Source organism: Myiozetetes cayanensis, unplaced genomic scaffold (genome assembly GCF_022539395.1).
Source record: "Myiozetetes cayanensis isolate MyiCay16 unplaced genomic scaffold, myiCay2020 scf1, whole genome shotgun sequence".
Taxonomy (NCBI): Eukaryota; Metazoa; Chordata; class Aves; order Passeriformes; family Tyrannidae; genus Myiozetetes; species Myiozetetes cayanensis.
In genome coordinates this window covers 146,103,735-146,123,895 of record NW_026086604.1, presented here as the reverse complement: position 1 = coordinate 146,123,895, position 20,161 = coordinate 146,103,735, and the positions used below count along the sequence as shown (strand labels likewise).

The 20,161-nt window shown below is 38.4% G+C and overlaps 1 protein-coding gene across 1 annotated transcript in view; it reads left to right on the top strand.

Moving 5' to 3' along the window:
- Positions 1 to 1,052: 1,052 nt before the first annotated feature.
- LOC126650833 (sodium channel protein type 5 subunit alpha-like) overlaps positions 1,053 to 20,161 on the top strand; it is a 33,399-nt gene continuing 14,290 nt past the window's right edge. The window contains exons 1-15 of the mRNA XM_050336149.1: positions 1,053 to 1,307; positions 2,326 to 2,444; positions 3,733 to 3,840; positions 5,378 to 5,506; positions 6,292 to 6,383; positions 7,140 to 7,343; positions 9,921 to 9,978; positions 10,628 to 10,769; positions 11,253 to 11,450; positions 12,501 to 12,683; positions 13,212 to 13,610; positions 14,777 to 14,903; positions 16,809 to 17,047; positions 17,375 to 17,575; positions 18,327 to 18,680. Coding sequence (XP_050192106.1) covers positions 1,053 to 1,307; positions 2,326 to 2,444; positions 3,733 to 3,840; positions 5,378 to 5,506; positions 6,292 to 6,383; positions 7,140 to 7,343; positions 9,921 to 9,978; positions 10,628 to 10,769; positions 11,253 to 11,450; positions 12,501 to 12,683; positions 13,212 to 13,610; positions 14,777 to 14,903; positions 16,809 to 17,047; positions 17,375 to 17,575; positions 18,327 to 18,680 — 2,808 coding nt within the window. The remainder of the gene's footprint in view (positions 1,308 to 2,325; positions 2,445 to 3,732; positions 3,841 to 5,377; positions 5,507 to 6,291; positions 6,384 to 7,139; positions 7,344 to 9,920; positions 9,979 to 10,627; positions 10,770 to 11,252; positions 11,451 to 12,500; positions 12,684 to 13,211; positions 13,611 to 14,776; positions 14,904 to 16,808; positions 17,048 to 17,374; positions 17,576 to 18,326; positions 18,681 to 20,161) is intronic.

The window sequence follows — 20,161 nt, the reverse complement described above, 5'->3', positions numbered from 1 at the left end:
TCTGGATGGAAAGACCTGGCTGTGTGCCTCTGATGTGACCTTCTCCATGCAGGCTCAGCAGTGATATGTCCCAGGGAGAGTCCTTGACCGGGTGGGATCACTGCAGAGTCTGCAGGTGGGGCTGCACTGGCTCAGTAGCTCAGTGATTCTTTTCTGAGTCAACCATGTCCTCCCAGAGGTTACAATCAAGGAAAATATTTTAAAGAAATCTCCTTGCAGAGTATGGACTCAGTGTTTATTGAATGGATTCTATTCAAAACATGACCAGATGTTTTTCATTAAAAATGAAAAGTATTTTTCTAGTATAATGTCGCTCTTTTTTTTTATTTATTCTGACAAGTTGGCATAAAATATAAACTTTGTCAGATCAAGCATTTCTGTCCACCAGATCACTCATTACTGACTCAGTGGGTCACAAATTAAATCTTCTGACAGTGGGACACTGCTTGTTCCTGTGCTGACTCCACCAGGATGGGCTTTCCACCTGAGTATTTACATCTGCACTAGTTAATTTAATACTGGGTCCTCCTTTTGCCAACAGCTTCCACATATTTGATGTTGTGGCAGATTGATGAGAGTTACTATCTCATTTCCAAATACTGGATTAAACCAGTGTATTTTTTTTTGGGGGCGTGGTGGGGGTGGTGGTGGTAGTATTTTTGTTTGGCTGTTTGTTTTTTCCCCTGACCAACAGCTCAAGAACATTTAGGATTTAGGTATTTCAAATACCTATTTGAAATAGTTGAATAGAAAATTCAAATAGAAATTTGAATTAGTGCTCTAAACACACTCTTAAGTTTCTGTTTACATCCTATCACTATATACAATTAAAAAAAAAAATGAACAGACTTCTCCCTGAAAAAGGTATTGATCACATCTTTTTTTTTTGTAAATTGTTTTTAGAAGCTGATGGCTCAGAAAGTTGATGTTATTAGCCATGCATGGACAACCAATTGTTTAATTTGCATAACTTAACCTGTTTTGGAGTTACTTCCTTTCTACTTGTCTTGATTATTTGGGCAGAATTAGTGACAGGAAGAGAAGAGTGAAAAATGGCTGAATTCTTACTACCTGGTACCAACAACTTCCGTAAGTTCACTCAGGAATCCTTGGCTGCCATCAGAAAGAGAATTGCTGCCAAGAAGAATTGTCGAAGAAACACCACAGAGCAGAAACCTGAGGAGAAACCACGCCCCCAGCTTGACCTAAAAGCTTTCCAGAAGTTACCAGCTCTCTATGGAAATCCTCCTCCAGAGCTTATTGGGGAACCACTGGAGGATCTTGACCCCTACTACAAAGATCATAAGGTTAGAGCCAACCAACATGCTTGGATTCTGATCTTAATTAATTGAATTTGATTTAATTTATTTTTAATTTATTGCATTGTCAAGAAAAGTTTATGTGAATGATCTATCAAAAGGTTTTGCTTACACTCCTTTGGAAAAACTATCATTCCTTTCTAGCTTAAATAATGCATGCAGCTGGCACACCTGAGTGACATGCTGCAATCTTTAAAGAGAAAGCTTAATTATGAATTAAAGGAACTCATTAATATGAAATTGATTAACATTTGAATCAGAGTGGAAGCAGAAAGAATAAAATGGATAAAGGGGGGAAAGTGGGTTTTGAGTCAGATCTACAAGAAATGATATTAATTTCATACATTTTCTTAAATTCCATAGTTTGAAACAATGTGTTTCACTCTGTCTCAATGGTTATTTTCCACTTACATGTATAATAAATAACTAAATATAAAAATTATTTTCAAATTATTGCTGATTAATCCTTAAAAACTACTTATTCAAACTCTATATTCTAGTCATGACATATTGGAGAATATAATTTTTAACAATGAACAAAGAAATAGGAATGAATCCATTGGAAATTATGCTTATTTCTTCAGAAATGGTTAAAACATTGAACTAATTTCTACAGTCTTAGAGCCAGAGGATCACTGTCAACAACGGTAGATAGGCTGCAGCTCTTCCTTCCACCTTTGTATATCTTGACACAATGAGAGGTTAATTCTATTTCAAGAGAATAATCATAGGCAAGATTAGTTCTGTGCACAGCTCTTTTCAAATCCCAAAGTATAAAAAAGAAGTTCATGCTAAGGAATATTTTGCAGCCTGAGAGTTAAGGGGTATTAACTCTTCCATCAATTTCTGATGAAAGGATAGCAAAGTAATAAAGAGTCTTTCCAATTAACCAAACAGACTAGAGTGACATTCAGGCTCTTACTCATGATTGATACACAGGATATAGCACAAAAATATGTTCTCTGTTCAACTTACTGAAAAATTATTGTTTGTTTATTTTTAAAAGGTTTTCATAGTGCTAAACAAAAAGAAAACAATCTTCAGATTTACTGCTACACGCGCCCTGTGGATCCTCAGTCCTTTCCATCCAATACGAAGATGGGCAATTAAAATTTTAGTACATTCATATCCTTTTATTGGTATTGTTCGCTCTTTTTTTTTATTATTATAAAATCCTAAGTAATTCTATGCCTCTGTGTTTTAGAGCATCGAATGAATCTGACCTTTTCCCCACTACAGATTGATTCTAATTATGAATTACCTTTGATATTATTAGTGGTTTGATGCTCTTGTGCTACTTAGAAATAAAGAGTTTTGTGAGTATTGGGCTTCTGATCCTGATTTTCTACAGATCTGTTTTTTGAGAATGAGCTCTGATATTGATTTCCTGATGTCTCAGAAACAAGTATCTCATGCTGGATCCTTTCCCAGTGAGAAGATTAATAAGATCTCTATCCTTTTTCTTATCTACTGCTTACCCAAATGTAGTAATTAAATTCAACTCCTATGCAAAGGCTGATCAGCCATTTACCAGTTTTAAGCGAAAAGGATGAAACAGGCAGGCATGCATAGGAAAACACACAGAAAGAAAAGTCATGCAAACTTACTTTCTTTGGGAATTAAGACTCAGAAAATAAAACTTTGGCATATAAAAGTAAATATTTGCATGGATGCTGCTGCAGAGAATGCCTCTGGGATATAAAGGTAATTCAGATCCCACCTCAGACATCATATTGAAGGGATGGGAATCAGTAGGGCATTGCTCCAGGTTGGCACAGGGGAATGAGACCTGAGCAAAAATGCTGTTTCCTCCTGAGGTAGCTGCAATGGGTCTGAAGTTGCTGTTGTAGCAGTGTACAGACATCCTCAGAACAGTAATGCCTCTGAGGCTTTCCCAGCCCAGAAGTAGGATGATGCTGGCATTTCAACACTGCTGGGTCCAGATCCTTGGGTCAGTTTAACCAGCAGGTCCCAGAGAGCACCTGGGCAGCCCCAGCAGTTGGCTAAACATGTTCATCCAGAGTCATCTGAGGCACCTGTGGATATCCTGGCAGACTTCATGCAGTCCCTTCAGAGGAAAACAGCTTGGCTGGTTTAGAATCAGGTTTGGGCTCCACCTATGTGACCTTGGAAAAGTTTTTAACTCCTCTGCTATAAAATGAGATTCAAATTGCATCCTTCCTCCCACTCTTGGAGTGATTGAGGATCCTGCTAGCAGGTTTGCAATGCTTAGAGCAGCATACAGAAGTCCATGAATAATAACAGTAGTAACTCAATATTAACAAATACCTCTCTATGCTGTTCTTACATGTGCTTTAAGGAAAAACACAAATACTACATCTAAGACTGATGGAATATCTAGTTACTATTCTGAATCAATGTCTTATTCTTTGCCTTCACTCCTGTGACTTACATTATTCACTTTGTTTATCATGTGCACCATTCTAACTAATTGTGTATTCATGGCTCTGACTGAGTCCTCAAAGACTACATCTCCATCGAAGTTACTTAAGTATGTTGAGTAAGTATCTGTGGGTATGTATATTTCTTAATTCTATAGTTAGACTGAATTACTGATATTTGTCTTGCCTCCCTCACTCAAGGTAGCTTGTGGGAGAATTAAAAGGAAAGTTGCTTGTGTTAGGACTTCATATGTATATATTTATTTTATTTGAGTATTTTTGTCTTTAAACTAGATCTCTACAATAATTTTGGTATTATATGAGAGAATAAGTGTAGATTAAGTTCCACTTTGAACTGGCTTCATGTCTTTTCTACTGCTCCAATTTGTTATGCCACTTTCTGTAGTTACTCAATAATTATTTGCTCTCTATTGAGATGCATTTCCCACTGTCACTGATGCTGATGAAGCACATGGAAAGCTGCTATTTTTGAAAATTCTTTCTAATAATGTTGAAATGCTGAGTTTTGCTCTAATAAAATGTGCTGTCAGAAGGTCTTGGCTTGCAGGACTCTGTAAGAAACTAATTATCTTGAGTGTTGCCAACACTTGCAATGTTACATTGCAAAAAATATGTGCCTTTGTAGTCCTTAGAATGTATTATCCCATGATTTTAATTTTTTTAAAAAGAATATTTCAGATCTCACCTTTTCACTTTGTAAAAAAACCCTCTAGAGTATGAACACTGAAAATTCTAACACCTAACACAAAGGAAAAGATTCCCAAAGACTTTGTTTTAAAAAGAGGTCTAAAATTATTTTTTACTATCTCATGTTACATGACACTGAAACAGCTGGGAATGGCAAATCCTCATGGAAGCAGGAACAAGGCTTTGCATGGTATTGATATACATATACTTCTCTACATATGAGAGAATTAAAGATTACATCAGAGTTGAATCTGCTGTTGGCATCAACCACCATTCAAAAGCATTTCAAGAATAATTTCTGAGTACTTCTTTCCAAATGAAAAGGGAAGCACTACATCCATATAATTTCTTAGTGCATTTGCTGACTACCAAATGAATGCCTTTTGAATCCTGTAGGGAGATCGCTGCCTTCTTGAAATTGTAAGTGCACTCAGTTAAGTCCAGAAGAGCTTTTACTGATAATTTTCCATTAATAAGAATAATTGCCATCTTAAATTGAAAATCCTCTACTCTTGTATTCCTCTAAGTGTTTTAAATATTCTGCACAGAAGGGGATGCTGCATGCCCGAAGTGAATAACACATGGCATATTGCACATTCACCTGTCCGCTTGAAACCAGAGGAGGATACACATTTTGATCTTCATTTTATGTAGTAGCTGGGAGTCTTGTGTTTCTGAAATTACAGGAGCTCACATGAAAGAGTTTGGAAAAAAAATTGCTGAATGCCAAAAATGTTGCAAGTTATATGTTATGTCCAGGTTTCAGTCAGCTACTGTCTCCAACTCCATATGAGGCAGATACTGCTGGAATTCACTGACATCAACAGCAGTCTGAGTTACTTCTCTCCAGCATTGGCTCTGTTTGCTGGCCTAGACATTAAATAGTCTGACTGTGTCTCTTCCGTGCTAAGTGCTAATATTGCTCTTTTCCTTTTCTCCCTTCCTTAGATTTACTTTCACTGGCATTTATACTTTTGAATCATTGATAAAAATACTGGCAAGGGGATTCTGTCTAAATGAATTCACTTTCCTTCGAGATCCCTGGAACTGGTTGGACTTCAGCGTTATCGTTATGGCGTAAGTGGGAACACATAAAATATGGATTACGTGCCTTGGCTCTCTCTGTTTGAAGTTCTCATTGCTGTGGTGCAGAAGGTTTTGTCTGTGGTACAAAAACCAACCTGTGGCTCCTAATTGCACCTGAAACTGTCTAAAACATTGGCTTTTCCCCTTGTTTATCACTCACTGTTTTACAACAACATTTTAGTCTTTCAAGAAGGGAATGGAGCTGTGGAGAGCAAGATAAGCCCACTGGTGAGTGGATATGAAAGGATGTGTTTGGACCAGTGAAATGTAATAGCTGGGCATAAATACAGACATACTGATCCTATGAATGACAGTATAACTTTTCAATGAGAATGATGGTTATTGACACCAGGACAGTGGATTAAATTTGAGCTCAATCTCCAAGAATCATAGTTTAAGCTTCATTTTCTGGTGATTAGGAGGTTTTAATAGTGGTTAAGCGCAGCTACAGAAGGAGGATCAAACCAGTTCAGCCAGCATTTAAGCCTGAAATTGATATTTTTGAGTGTAATCTTTGTTTATGTATTAAATGAAGGATGATTTAAGATGCTGGCACAAAAGCTGCTGTGCACAATCCATGAGCCATCTCAGATGAAAATTCTAAAAATCAAGAAATGGGTTTCTATTGTATAAGTCTTCAGACAAATCACTGATATGTAGTTTTTTTCAAACTTGAAATAAACTTGGAAGGATTGACATCCAAGAATGACCACCGTAAAATAATTGCCCTCTTTACCCTGTTCAACCACTTGACATGTCACATCTGGACTTTACAGGTATGTGGGAGCATTTAGTGCCTTGGGAAGTATGTCAGTCCTTCGAACTTTCAGGGTTCTGAGAGCTTTAAAAACCATTTCAGTAGTCCCAGGTAAGAAATCTTATTTTCTGCTAGTTCAGATTAATTCTTTGGAGATTGAAGGGACGTTACTACTAATCATCTCACATCATCAGTCTGTGCCAGGGGAGGTTTAGGTTGGGTATTAGGAAAAATTTCTTCTCTGAAGGGGTGGTCAGACATTGGAACAGGCTGCCCAGGGAAGTGGTGTAATTACCATCCCTGAAAGTGTTCAAAAAACATGTGGATGTGGCACCTGGGGACATGGTTTAATGGTGAACATGGCAGTGCTGGGGTAAGGACTGGACTCGATATTAGAGGTCTTTTCCAACCTTAACAATTCTGTGATTCTAACCCAGGGAAAACAGATTCCTTTCCACTTTTCCCTTAGTTATAAAGCCAGTGGATTCTTTCTCATAGTGAAACAAAAATTAAGAGTGAGTTTCCTCTGTCTTCTCTTTCTGTCATAATCATTATTGTTTACAGTATCTTTACAAATTACCAGTGTTGCAAGTTTCATTTGAATTATGTCACTTTTTATGGATAAGGAAAAACTAGACCATCTCTCGTTCCTCATCGTGCATGAATATTTTGCAGGGATTAAAGGAACTTTTGAAAATTGTAGGGTCAATGAAAGGAGGAAAAAATATTTCTCTCGTATGACTCACTCTCATCCAAGCTATACTTCTATTGTAAATATGTTTACCACATATTTTCCTGTAATTTTTGTACTTTAATTTTTATACATTGTTTTTCATCATGTTTTTCCCATTTATACTGTCTCTTTAGGACTCAAGATCATTGTAGGGGCACTTATCCAGTCTGTTAAGAAACTTGCTAATGTGATGATCCTGACTGTTTTCTGCCTGAGTGTCTTTGCCCTCATTGGCCTCCAGCTTTTCAAGGGAAATCTCAGGCAAAAGTGTATCAAGAACACTACAGAGTGGTGTAACAAAACATGGGAAACCTATGAAATGTTTGTTAATGATTCAGGTAATTTTTCTCCTTAATTCTTTTTTAGATGATAATATAGATAACTATGCATGCATGCATAACCACTGCTGAGAATTATGTTGGTGTTTTGGTTGATATTTTGATGAATAACTATCTGTTAATGGCTTTTTTATTGCCAGAGCAGCTCGCAGGCATCCAGGAACTCTCTCCTTCCCTTCATTATAGGAAAAAGCACTCCCAAATTTTCCAGTAACATCCAGCTCTGTTTCCCTGAATATATGACAGTAACTGAAACACTCATTAGCTCATTCTCTGTTTCAATTCCCTAAAGTTCACCTTTTACTTCATGCTGAAGAGTCCGTCTTCATTTTCCTGCCCAGCGAGAATAAGTCTTCAGCTTGAAATTGAGGAATTTGTTAAAAAGTCAAATTACTTTCTTCTTGACATCCTATGTGTCTTATTTTATGCCTTATATAAGATATATACCATACACATCATTCATGGTTACACCTTGACTGAGGCTGGTGATGGAACCATAGAGCAGAGATCTGAAAATACATCAAAGCATTCTCAAGAGGAACAACTGTAAGATGCATTTCAGAAAGGAAGAGCCATATGCTAAAGGAGAAGCCTCAATATATGTGAAAAAATTGACTCAAAATAATCAATGTCTCTGCCAGAAATATGAAGAAAGATTCATCACTGAAGAAAATCTCCCCAAGCGAGTTCAGACATAGCAGCAGCTACACAGGGAGACGAGAATTCTCCCAGGGGAAGTGTTGAAATACATGAGAAGCCACCCAGGACTGCTGTTTGTACACATTTTGTGTGGGAGGTTTGTTCAGACAGGGTTTCTTCAACAACTTCATAGTCCAGGGGAAGAAAGTGTTTGTAGACCAGATTTTTGAGGAAAAACTTTTCTCTTGCACCTACCAAAAGACCACAGATAAGAAGAAAGTTATTTACACGTACAGAATGTTGTAAAAATCGTACTTAAAAGCAAACTTGAGAAGAAACCAGGCAGTGACTAGAACACCACACAAGAGACCATGGATGTGACAAAGTTTGGCTAAAAATGCTGATTTTCTATGCTGAAGAAACAGAGAGCAAAAGAATCTACGTTTCATTATTTACTTAATGCAGAATATTGCAGCTGTATAGAGGCAATGGCCTGGAGAAAGTTGAGCTCGAGAAATTAAAAACCCGTGTTGCTTCACAAGCTTTGTCTTGTTCAAATTTTATGCCAAAAGGAATAGGAAACAAAAGGAATAGGGAGGCCCAGACAGGTTTAATACGAGGTAGATGACTTTCCTACGGGATTTGGGATGTACAGCACTATAAACCCAGTTTTGTATAAAATTTTATATATATATTTTTATGGGCTGCTTTAGCCCTAATTTTGTGGGAAGTTCCCATCTCCAACATGGAGAACTACATGCTATTATGAGTCCCTGAAGTTCAGTCACTGACTTCTTAAACAAATCTTTCTATCAGTTGGCAGGAGCATAGCTGAGCAAAATTTGGGTGGAAAGCAGCCTAGATAGTGACTCATTCCTTTGCAGAGTATTTACATAGCAGAGTATAGCTGATAGTAATAGTTCCTGTTGGCTCTTAAATCCCACTGACTTACCTGATGAGCACAGCTGAGGTTTGAGAAGCACCAGGAATACATGAGACCTCCCTTACATCTGGGATAATAAACCCACATCTTAATGGAGATAATTAGCTATTAGCACTAAAGCTTTTACTTGGAGTCTGCTGATAGCTCAGGCATCAGAGTAACTAATGCTAAGGGAAATAGGGTAAGGCTTCAAACAGGGCACAGCTCCAGCATCCTAATGGAAAAAATCTTAATTTCTCAGCCAAGCAGGGTTAGGAGATGCTGTTTGGCTCAGCAGTGGTGGATATCCACACAGCCAAATACTTTTTGTTTCTCCTTAAAACTGGGCCTTGTTTTTTATTGCTCACTGGAAACAGAGCTGGTCTATGCTACTTCGAGTGATGTTTGCACTGGAGAAGACTGATTGCTATGGCCCAGAACTGTGCCAGAGTTTGTGCTAATGGTTACCAAACCATGGATTGGTTTAACATTTAGATTAGATATTAGGAGGAGCGGTGAGGCACTCGAACACGTTGCCCAGAGAAGCTGTGGAGGCCCCATCCCTGGAAGTGTTCAAGGCCAAGTTGGATGGGGCTTGGAGCAACCTGGTCTGGTGGAAGGTGACCCTGACCATGGCAGGGGGCTTGGAACAAGATGAGCTTTATGGTCATTTCCAACCCAAACCACTTCAAGATTCTGTGGCTGTTCTTGAGCCTGTGCCTCCAGTTCTCCATTTCCTTTATGGAGATGTAGCCAAAGTGATAATGTTTTTTAAATTTCTGTATTTAAGGTCTGCATTCAGTTTGAAACTTGTACATAGCCATATGAATATTTGTAAATGAGGCCAGGACATCCTGCAATCTGGTGCAGTTAATGTGAGCATGGGAAACCTCTCTGTGTGTGCACACACATTTACAGGTCACTGGTTACTCATCACTATTCATATTCAATGACAGAGGATTCAGCCCAGGAAGTGCTTTGGGCTTAATTTTTTTTGTTTCCTTTTTTTCTTATAGATGATTTTGCTAAGAAAAATGGCACCTTAGATATTTTGCTGTGTGGTCCTGGTGCTGGGTAAGTACACTTAAGAATATTTATTCTTTGGAAGTTTTCTCTGCCTCAGTGCTTCTATATTTGCTCAGTTATGTGAGACCAAAGGAGAAATTTCAAGCTTTCCTTGAATGCAGAAACAGGAACACAGAAAACAAAGTATAGTAAAAAGTCAGATCATGTAATACTTGTAGGGAAGGAAGTATGAACCTGCAGTTGGCTTATTCAGGTCTAAATTCCTTCTAGACTTTCCAGAAATGCTGTCTTTCCCTTCCCCGTGGATGTATGAGAGAACTGAAAATGGGGAAGATCTGGGCTATGGTACAGGACAGACACTCTCTTCTCTGTGAAGGCTCATGAGTGTTAAACTGGAAAAACAAAACATGAATTTTGGAGGGCAGTTTTGGGCAAGGAGGGAGATGTGACTACTCTGCAGTGAGGGAACTGTCCTGGGATGGTGGTCTAACTCCAGTCTGTGTTCTTCGTTTGTTGCTGTGTTGTGAGTGCTGCTTTTTCCATCCCACCTTCCACCCAATACTACCTGGAGCAGAAAATTGGTATGCAATCTAATGAAAATGCAGAACTGAATCATAATCAGAATTCTTACATAAGCTGAAGTTTTCCTTGAAATCTCTATGGCTAAAAGAGCTCAATTTCTTATTATTACTTCTAGGGTCTGTCCTCCAGGCTATAAATGCTGTAAAATTGGTCCAAATCCTGATTATGGTTTCACCAGCTTTGATACATTTGGCTGGGCTTTTCTTTCCTTATTCCGCCTGATGACCCAGGACTACTGGGAGCGTCTGTACCAACAGGTACCAGCTTTGTGCATAATTCAGGACTGGTCTTCAATAGTTGAAGCAGAAAATGTGTAGAGAGGACGAGAAGCCTCAAATAAAAGCAGTATCTGCAAGTCTTCCAGCCCACATCTTCCCCTCTGTCTTCCCACAAGCAGTGACTCCTAGAAAGGGGATGCTGAAGTGCTTCCCAGCTCTATCACCCTGCTGGCTTAGGGTCTTAAAAAAAAACATACTAGAAGGGTACTGTACTGTCCTTCAGAAATATAAAAATGCCTCGTTGATTGTCTTCATGCGGAGTAGAATCAGTGATTCACAGTTGAGGGTATAGGAAGAGGGAGAAAGACGGGGAAGGAGGGCCAAGGAAGGTCTAATTCCAGTTCAGCTGCCTAAAGCACGTGTCTAGGAAGCTCAGTGCTTCTCAAGAATGTCAGAGACACACTGAAAGCCTATTTGGTATTTTTTATGGTAATGTTTATCCCCGGGGTGTGTTGCTTACAGACCCTCAGAGCTTCTGGAAAGATGTATATAGTCTTCTTCATGATGGTCATCTTTCTGGGCTCATTTTATCTAGTCAACTTGATTCTGGCTGTAGTAACAATGGCATATGAAGACCAGAACAAGGCCACCATTGCTGAAACAGAGGCAAAGGAAAGGAAATTTCGGGAAGCCATGGAACTACTACAGAAGGAGCAAGAGGTACGTAAATTATTATCTCGCAAGCATTAGTCTCTGTGTTCTGTTGTCAGTCACACAGGACTCACAGAGTGGTTTGGTTTGGAAGGGACCTTAAAGATTATTTTGTTTCAAACTCTTGCCTTGGAAAGGGAACTTTCCACTAGACCAGGATGCTCAGACATGCCCCTCCAAACATAAAAAAAAGCACTCTCTGTGTACAGCTGTGTATGGTAATCCTTCATGGAAACAGGAGCAAGTGATAACTTATTGAAAATAGTGAATCTTAGAGTTACAGAACAATTCCTTGTTCAGCTGGGTATTTTTCGTGTGAAACAATGACTTTTGTTGTAGATAAAGAGCATTAAAGTCTGATGTTACTTTTAGAAAAATGGTGTTTTAAAATCTGGAAAATGTAAAATTCCATCAACCAGCAGCTTCCAAAAGAAAATGTAGTTGGTTTTCATTTTTTTTCCCTTCTATTTTGTCATTGTGGGCGGCTGAACAAAGAATTATACAGTAATTCTGCCAATCAACTGCATTAACATCTAAGCCAAAACCTACTGTAGTTGAATGAAAAGTTTCTTGGTAACTTAAACACCTGCAATAAGATATTCCTGTGTTTTGAACACACTGTCCTAAATTCAGTATGGGAAGGAAAGTCAGCCACAGTGTGAGTGCAGTCCCCAATGAAAATTGGAATTTTAATACTGTTTGAGCAATTTTTTTGTGGAAAGAGTACATTCTACAACATTATTTTCAAACTGAGTATTTTTGTTGTAAGCAAATCTACCATATGGAGGAATAGGAACTGTAATATGATTCTTTTGCCTCTGGCAGGCCCAGTACATGCGATCATGCAACATGCTGCAAACAGCAAATTGTTCAGTGCTCCATACGTTGGGGGAATTCTCTGCTCTTTCTTTTAGTCTTATCACATACTGGAAGATTTTTAATGAGCTTTGTGAAACACAAATTGTTAACAGGAAATACTAATACTGAGCAGTGTTATCTTCCTGTTTTTAATCAAAGAACCCTGTAAAAATATCATCCATGTTTTTGTTTTAATTTCAGTCATTGGGTATTAAAGGAATTGATGTCCTGTCACTTTGCTCCTTTGAAGACCCTTCTCCATCTGCCAAAGAAATCAAAGAAAGGAACAACAGGAAAAAGAGAAATAAGTCCTTGGGGATAGAAGATAATGAAGAAGAAGAAGAATTCCCCAAGTTACAGCTCACAGACAATCAACGAAAGTTGGTAATCTATTGTCTGAATCTGAGATCCTTACAGCTTTTCCAGTTTTAATACTAAAATTAATTGCTTGAAAGTATAAACCAAATATCATTACAAACGGAGATCACTCTCAGGTCTTTAAAAAACTTTCTGGGATGAAGAATTAAATGTAAAAATTAATTTGGAAAGGAAATGTTATAAATGAATGATGAAAAAAATTGTAATAGTTAAAACACATTTTCTATAACACTGAGAAATAAAAAAAGGTGAATGATTACTAGAATTTAGCTTTTATACCCTCATTGTCTGTTAAAATGTCTTGCTTAATATAAAGCTTACCACAAAAAATAGCTGCTATAGATGATAGGATTTTATTATCTGCCTTTTAAAATATAAACACAATCCTTTCAAAAATATCTAAATCAAATAAGAGTTTTTGGGCTTGCAATGACTGATAGTTAATGTTATGAAACTCTACACATTTACTGTTTCCCCAAATTTTCAGTATGATGTTATGATGTTCTCTCTATATTGCTTTTTCTGGGCTTTTAGTCTCTCCTTGGCCTGGTGTACGGTCCCAATGCAAGCCAGGGGAGACGCAGACTTAGCCACGGGAGCGTGTTCAATTTCCAAATTCCCGCCGTGGAAGTGGATTCCAGGATGGATTTCGGTGATGAGGAAACCCACAGTGCTGGGGGACACAAAATCCTGTGCCATTCCCCGTCGGGCACGCAGATTGGAAGGCGCTCCAGCTGGCAGAGCCAAATGAGCCACAGCTCTCAGCCCCCTACCCCGAACTGTGTGCAGAGCAAGGGGGCCAACACGGATGACTGCCATGGTGTGGCTTTGGGGCTGGGAGGAGGAAGCAGCAGGGTTCACAGTCAAGATCCAGTGTCATCTGAAGGATTAATGCTTCCACCAGTAATGGAAGACTCGGGAAAGGGAGATCTGGTAAGGAAAAACATATTATTTTAAATATATACTTTATATTATTGTTGTCGTTCAGTGGCAGGGGTTTCTTGTCTTAGGAGTTTCATTGCAATGTCAAAGAGTGATGTGAACTGAAGTATATTGATGTGAGGAGTTTATAGGTTGTCAGTAGAAGCAGGGTTTTAATAGCCTGATGAGCTCCTGAAAACTAGACTTTGACATTCCTGTTATAAACTTTATGTTTGTACTATTCATTAATTGTACTAACACAGTTTTAAAGGTTCCTAGTGCTGAAACTACAAGTCACCAAAGAGTCTTTTTGACCCAAACTCAGTCCAGGAATGTCATTTTGAGCAGTACCTTTGATTTTTTTTCTCCATAGCACCTTTATCATCACACATCAGCTTTTTCTGCAAGTTCCCCAAGTGGGCATGTTATAAGTTAGTATAAGAATTTAGACAACTCAATTCCAATTAAACATTGATAAATTTATTAAGCAAGCGATAATAAAGCAAAACAGCGCTGGGTGGCCTGGAGGGCAGTGCCCTGCCGAGGCACACACCGAAATGAAGTCAGTGTCTCTTTTTATACACGTTCGTGGTTGTTAAGTACATGTTAAGTGGTGTCTGGCATTGGCTTTTCGGATGTAAATTTGTTTGTTGCTTGAGTTCGGTGGCTGGGTAAGTGGTAGTCTGGTATTTGTCAGAGATGAAAAGGTGCAGTTCTTATCAGTTGTGTATTGACACTTGCTTGATTAGCAAGCTGTCCGTGAAACTCCTCTTGTTTAATTACAACAAAAACTTTCTGACTCCCTCATACACATAAGATTTTATGAACAAAGTTAACTCTTCTATTACAGGCAGAGTAACTTTTCTAACATTTATCCCTCACCTCTCCTCTGTTCCATCAGTCTCGTGAATATTTCCTAGGCCTATTTCCCCTCATACTTTTATTCCCAAGGTCTGTGCTTGCCCTGTTGCCATTACATGCTTGCAGGATCCATTTACTACACCTCTATTACTGAAGAGTAGGACCTTCATTCTCAACATCTATTACATCTTGTAAAAAGGTGCATTTATTTGGCTGCGTGTCATTGTTCCTATTAACTCTCATAGCTACCCATCATCACATCCTACTTTGTTTCATTCCTGTGGTATCTCCCTAATCATGTTTACTTCTTTGAGCAGCCAGCTGCATGTGATGAGAGCAGCCTGATGCATTTACCTCCTCATCTGTCAGTGGAGTACTTTAATGAGGCTCTTCAGAGACAGAGGGCAGCAAGTGTAGTCAGCATAATTACCAGTGTCTTGGAGGGTAAGTGGTTCCTCATAATGTTTATTTCCATCCTGAAGTAATACTACCACGAAAGAACAAAATATATTTCTTAAAGGTTAACAGAGAACTGTGGGTGTGTGGTGAGGAATTTTGTTGTTAATCTGGCTCTTTTTTAGAAAAAATGCATTATCACACAGTCTTTGTGTACTGGAACACATCCTTTGCCCATGTAAAAGCTCATTTTGAAGGACAGACTGTGAAGGGGGTTGGAGTGAGAGGGGGTGTAAGAATTTTCTTTAGCATCTGACCTGCAAGACTGGGACACTTGTTTTATCACCTGTGATTTCTGGAGAACACATAGCCATGCAGAATCCAGCAATTAATAAGATTATGGAACTAAAATTAGTTGTGCAAATTCCTAGATTTCAAATACCTCACCTCACAATTTTATTCCTTTAACTTACCTTTCCATGTGAATTTTTTTTTTTTTTGGGGGGGGAGTTGTTAATCAATGACAGTAATTTTGATGACTGATAGTTTTGTTGGAGCTCTTCCTGAAAAATTTCAGTCCAAGTTGTTTTTCAGGATGGTGTTTTGTTTTGTTTTGTCCTTGTTGAGGATCTTTACCACCAGTTCTTGGACCACAAGTATGGGGATTTAGCAGGGGGGTACCCTGTGACAGGGAGGTCTCTGTTTTTAATTTTTTAAAAACATTTTCTCAGGAGAATCACAGCTGCAACACATCCAGTTGAGCTTTGCTTTGCAGCGTAATTCATCAAAGATCTGGGTTTTGTTGCACAGTTTCAGCTGTGAACTGGGATGCAACAGGACTTACAGCTCTAAGTGGCTGCAGATTAACCTGAGAACAGGCATCAGAAAGGGTCTTTACTGGGACCTAAACACCAGTTCTGCTGGATCCACAATGTACTCATAAAGTCAACTGATCTAGGAGAATGGAAGGCAAGAACTAGACCTGGAGTGAAGGTTGAGTCCAGGTGATCACACTGGAATAAGCAGTGTAGGGTAGAATTTGGGACTTTATCCTAGAGAAGAAATGAAAACGAAACAGAGGGAAGAAATATGGACAGGTCAAACTAAGAAAAGGATAAAAATCCAGTTCATTTGATATCTGTAAAGTATTCAGGCCCTAGAAAAGGAGATTACTAATTCCTGCTGTGCTTGTATTAAGTCAGCTCCAGTTTTTCAGTGAATTTGCAAAAGACTTAAGATGGGTCAAAAGTATTTTGAAGGACTCATTAATATTGTCGATGAAGAAAGAAAGGCTATGAGATTTATATTTGATCAAAAGGATGCAAGTGACAAAGACAGACCTGCTCCTGTCCCAAGTTTTATTTATGGAAAATGGAGAGGTCTGGAAAATGGTAGATGTGACCTTTCCTATAGGAGTGGCCTAAGGCCAAATTTCAGGCACTATAGCTTGGATATTATTCACCTAAAATCAGGATTCTTTTGTTTGCCACTGAGCCTCAAAACTCCCTTGAGAGTCAAAGGAGACAAAGAGTTGTTGGGTGTGATACAGTTGGTGTCCCAGACATCTCCATGAGGACAAGGTGGGAAGTGCTGTAGCCCCTCTACTGACCTACAAGAGCATGAGAAGCCTCTGTATCACAAAAGTCTGCATTTACTCAGATGACTGTGGTACCAGTCTGAGCCTAAGACAAATAAAACTCCTTCCAAAGGCTTTTGAAGCAAGTGCTCATGAATGGATTTGGAATCCAATTTTCTCTGGATTTTTATCTTCCTGTTTATCAACCAATGTAGGGATTAAATGAATGCCAGAAAGTGCAGGGAAGCTTTGGGGCTCTGTGAGAGTTGAGAGGGTTCCTTTTTCTTCTCAGGTCTTTTGAATGCTTTAAGTTGTTATTTCACCATCTTGCTCAGTGGTAACTATGTAATAATGGTGGGTGTTTCTTTTGCATTCAGAACATGAAGAAGCTCAGCAGAGATGCCCACCACGCCTAAAGAAATTTGCTTTAAAGTATCTAATTTGGGACTGTTGTCCACTTTGGTTGAGAATCAAGAAAAAAGTGGCTGCCTTCATAAAGGATCCTTTTTTTGATCTCACTATCACTGCTTGCATTGTGATGAACACTTTGTTCATGGCACTGGAGCACAATAACATGTCACCTACTTTTAAATTCATGCTTAAAGTAGGCAACTTGGTAAGTAAATTCTCAGCTATGCAACATTTACAGGATTAATTGATTGATTGATGGTTGTTTTCCCTTGAGGCATAAAGAGTAACAGTAAAAATTATCAAACTTTGTTTCTAATATAGAGAATTTCTTGATTAGTTTTCTCTTAATACACTTTGACATGATCCCAAGAAGACAGAAAACAACCCTTCCATTTTACTTAAAAGTGCATTAGGACTTCGTAAAAATGGGTTTTATTAACCTGTCCATGAATATTATTTGAGGGAAAATGATCTAAAGATAAGATAATTTCATGGGTACTTTTAGGCTGATGCTGCTGTTTCTTTGTCACAGGTTTTCACAGGAATCTTCACGGCAGAAATGATCTTAAAAATCATCGCTCTAGATCCCTATTATTATTTTCAGCAGTCCTGGAATATTTTTGACAGTATAATTGTCACGCTGAGTTTAATTGAACTGAGTTTCCCCAGAAGCAAAAACAAGAGGGGAAGGCGAAAAGGAGGAACCCTGTCAGTTCTACGATCCTTCAGACTGGTAATGCTTCCCACTTGCTCACTTGTATGAAACTTTGTGTTATTTTAATAGAGAATACTTTCTGTTGTCTGCAGTTAGGAGGCAAGAATTTTACCTTTTTTCAATTAATTTTTTCCTCCTCTTGGCATTAAGAATAAGAAACACACTCTTAAACTCCTTGTGATGTTAGAGTCAGAGTTTAAGGATATATAGGGTTTTTTTTGAATATACTAAGAAATACTCAAATGAAAAAGTATTCCAGAGTGGGTGTGTTATAAAACTGCTGTAAAAATATTAAAACAGGAATAAGAAATTAGGAAAAGAATTTGTCAGAGTATAAATAGAAAAAACCCCAATACTTGAAGATAGATGTGAAAGAATATTAAGGTATCCATATCATGTACCATGGATGGATTTAAGTTGCTTTACTGAAAGACAGACTCTTTTCATAGTGCTACTTTTAGTCCTTTATGTTGCATGTAAGTTAGGCACCATAATCTACATCAAGAGCATTGTATGGACACCTGCCTCTGTGGGCCAAACACTTACTAAGGACTCAAGTTTGCCTGATCCATTACGAGGTGATTAATTTATGTTTGCACACCAGGAAAAAAAGAAATCTGTAAATGCTTTTTAGAGATAATTATGTCACAAATATTGCATTGCTAGGATATTTTAGAATACCTATAATTTGGTCATTGCAGGATTTGCATGGTGCAATGATGGGTTACCTCTACCAATGTCTAACACTATGTTTTATGTTGCTACACAGCTAAGGGTCTTCAAACTGGCGAAGTCCTGGCCAACTTTAAACACTCTAATTAAAATAATTTGTAACTCCCTGGGAGCACTGAGTAATCTGACCCTCGTCCTGGGAATCATCATTTTCATTTTTGCCATAGTAGGGGTGCAACTTTTTGGGAAAAGTTATAAGCTCAACTGCACTAAAATAAGCAAAGATTGCAAGCCACGTTGGCACATGATGGACTTTTTCCATTCATTCCTCGTCGTTTTCCGAATTCTGTGTGGAGAATGGATTGAGACCATGTGGGACTGCATGGTGGTTGCTGAAACACCACTGTGTCTTTTTGTCTTTCTGCTGGTCATGGTGCTAGGAAATTTAGTGGTAAGTTTTCCAATATTTTCTTCTCTTCATCCTGTCTATGGTAGAATCTTCTTAACTGCTGTTTTGTCAACAAAAGGCATCTTCCCTAAACACAGGTGTAAAAGTTACCTGTGTGTTGTAGTCTGTAAAAGTCTCCTTTGCCTTTCTCCTTTGAGCCATTGTCTGTATTTTCCCATTTTTGTGTGCTTTGCACATAGCATCACTTGACCTTTTCGTGTGGCACTGTGAGGAGGAATATCTTTGCAGTAAATATAATACAGGCTATAATGTGTTCCTTCACATCTTGGGATTTGGATGTAAATAATCAGCAAGGCTTATGGCTTACCTGCTTGAATTAATTAAGCCAAGTGCTTAAGCCCCTCTGTAAATCAATTTTAATTTTTTTTTTTTAGTAAGAGCTCATGCAAGTCTTGAATTCTTTATCAGCAAATGGCAGAATCTTCACTCCTACCACTGAAATCAGGATTTCCTTAGTCATCCTCAAGCATGTTTACACCCAAGAGCTAGATTGTGCTGTGGCAAACCTACACAGCCTCACACACTGGGCTGGGGCATAAGGGACAGCCTGCCTTCCTGGTCCTGTTCTGTCATTTCTTAATGCCCAAAACATAAATACCTTCTGGTAGCAGATTTGTTTCTCATGTCCTTCTTGGTATCATTCATATACCAAAATTCTCTTAATTAGGAAAAATATTGCTGAAAATAATTAATTTTAGGCAGCCCTTTATGGCAAATATCTGTTCTGTGGCTGAAGCCCAAATATCTGGGTTTAATATTCCACCTGTTCCACACTGCAAGGATTGATATCAGTGATGAAATGAGCAATATTCACACCACATAACGTTAACTGGGAAACAATGAAGTGTTTAGCCTGCACTCTTTTTTGTCCAAGTGAACAGAAAGGTATCCAACAAAGAAATTTATTCCAGCCTAAGGTCAATAACTAAGCCCTCTGAAGGGCTAATATTCTCCACTGCCTGTGGTCTTTGGGTAACTCAGGGGTGCTATCTACCATCTCTGACATGATAAAAATTAAGGTACATGGATCCTATTCCAAACTGAAACGTTAGGGAAAAAATTTAATTCTCCCATTCCTTTAAAAACAAACAAACATAAGACAAACTGAGGTTTATAAATTCTTCTATTTTAATGTAGTCCAAAGTGGGAAGGAAACCTCTCTTTGGGCTCCTCTTGGTTTTGATTTTTGTGATAGTGTGGCAGGTTTGATGGAATTTCTGGGCCTGAACCTGATTCCAGAGAATTTTGAAGTAACTTCAGAGAGGCCTAATTTAATTCTAACTTGAAGAGTGAAGAAACAATTATTAAACTGACAAGCCACAATGATACTCTATGTTACTGTTTTAACTTTTGAGAAGTTGCTTTGGCCACATAATGCATTTGGCATGCACAGATCTTTTCCCTTGTATTTTAAGTAACTCCTTTGGGAAAGAGGGGCATGGGGTCTGACATTTCTGAAAGAG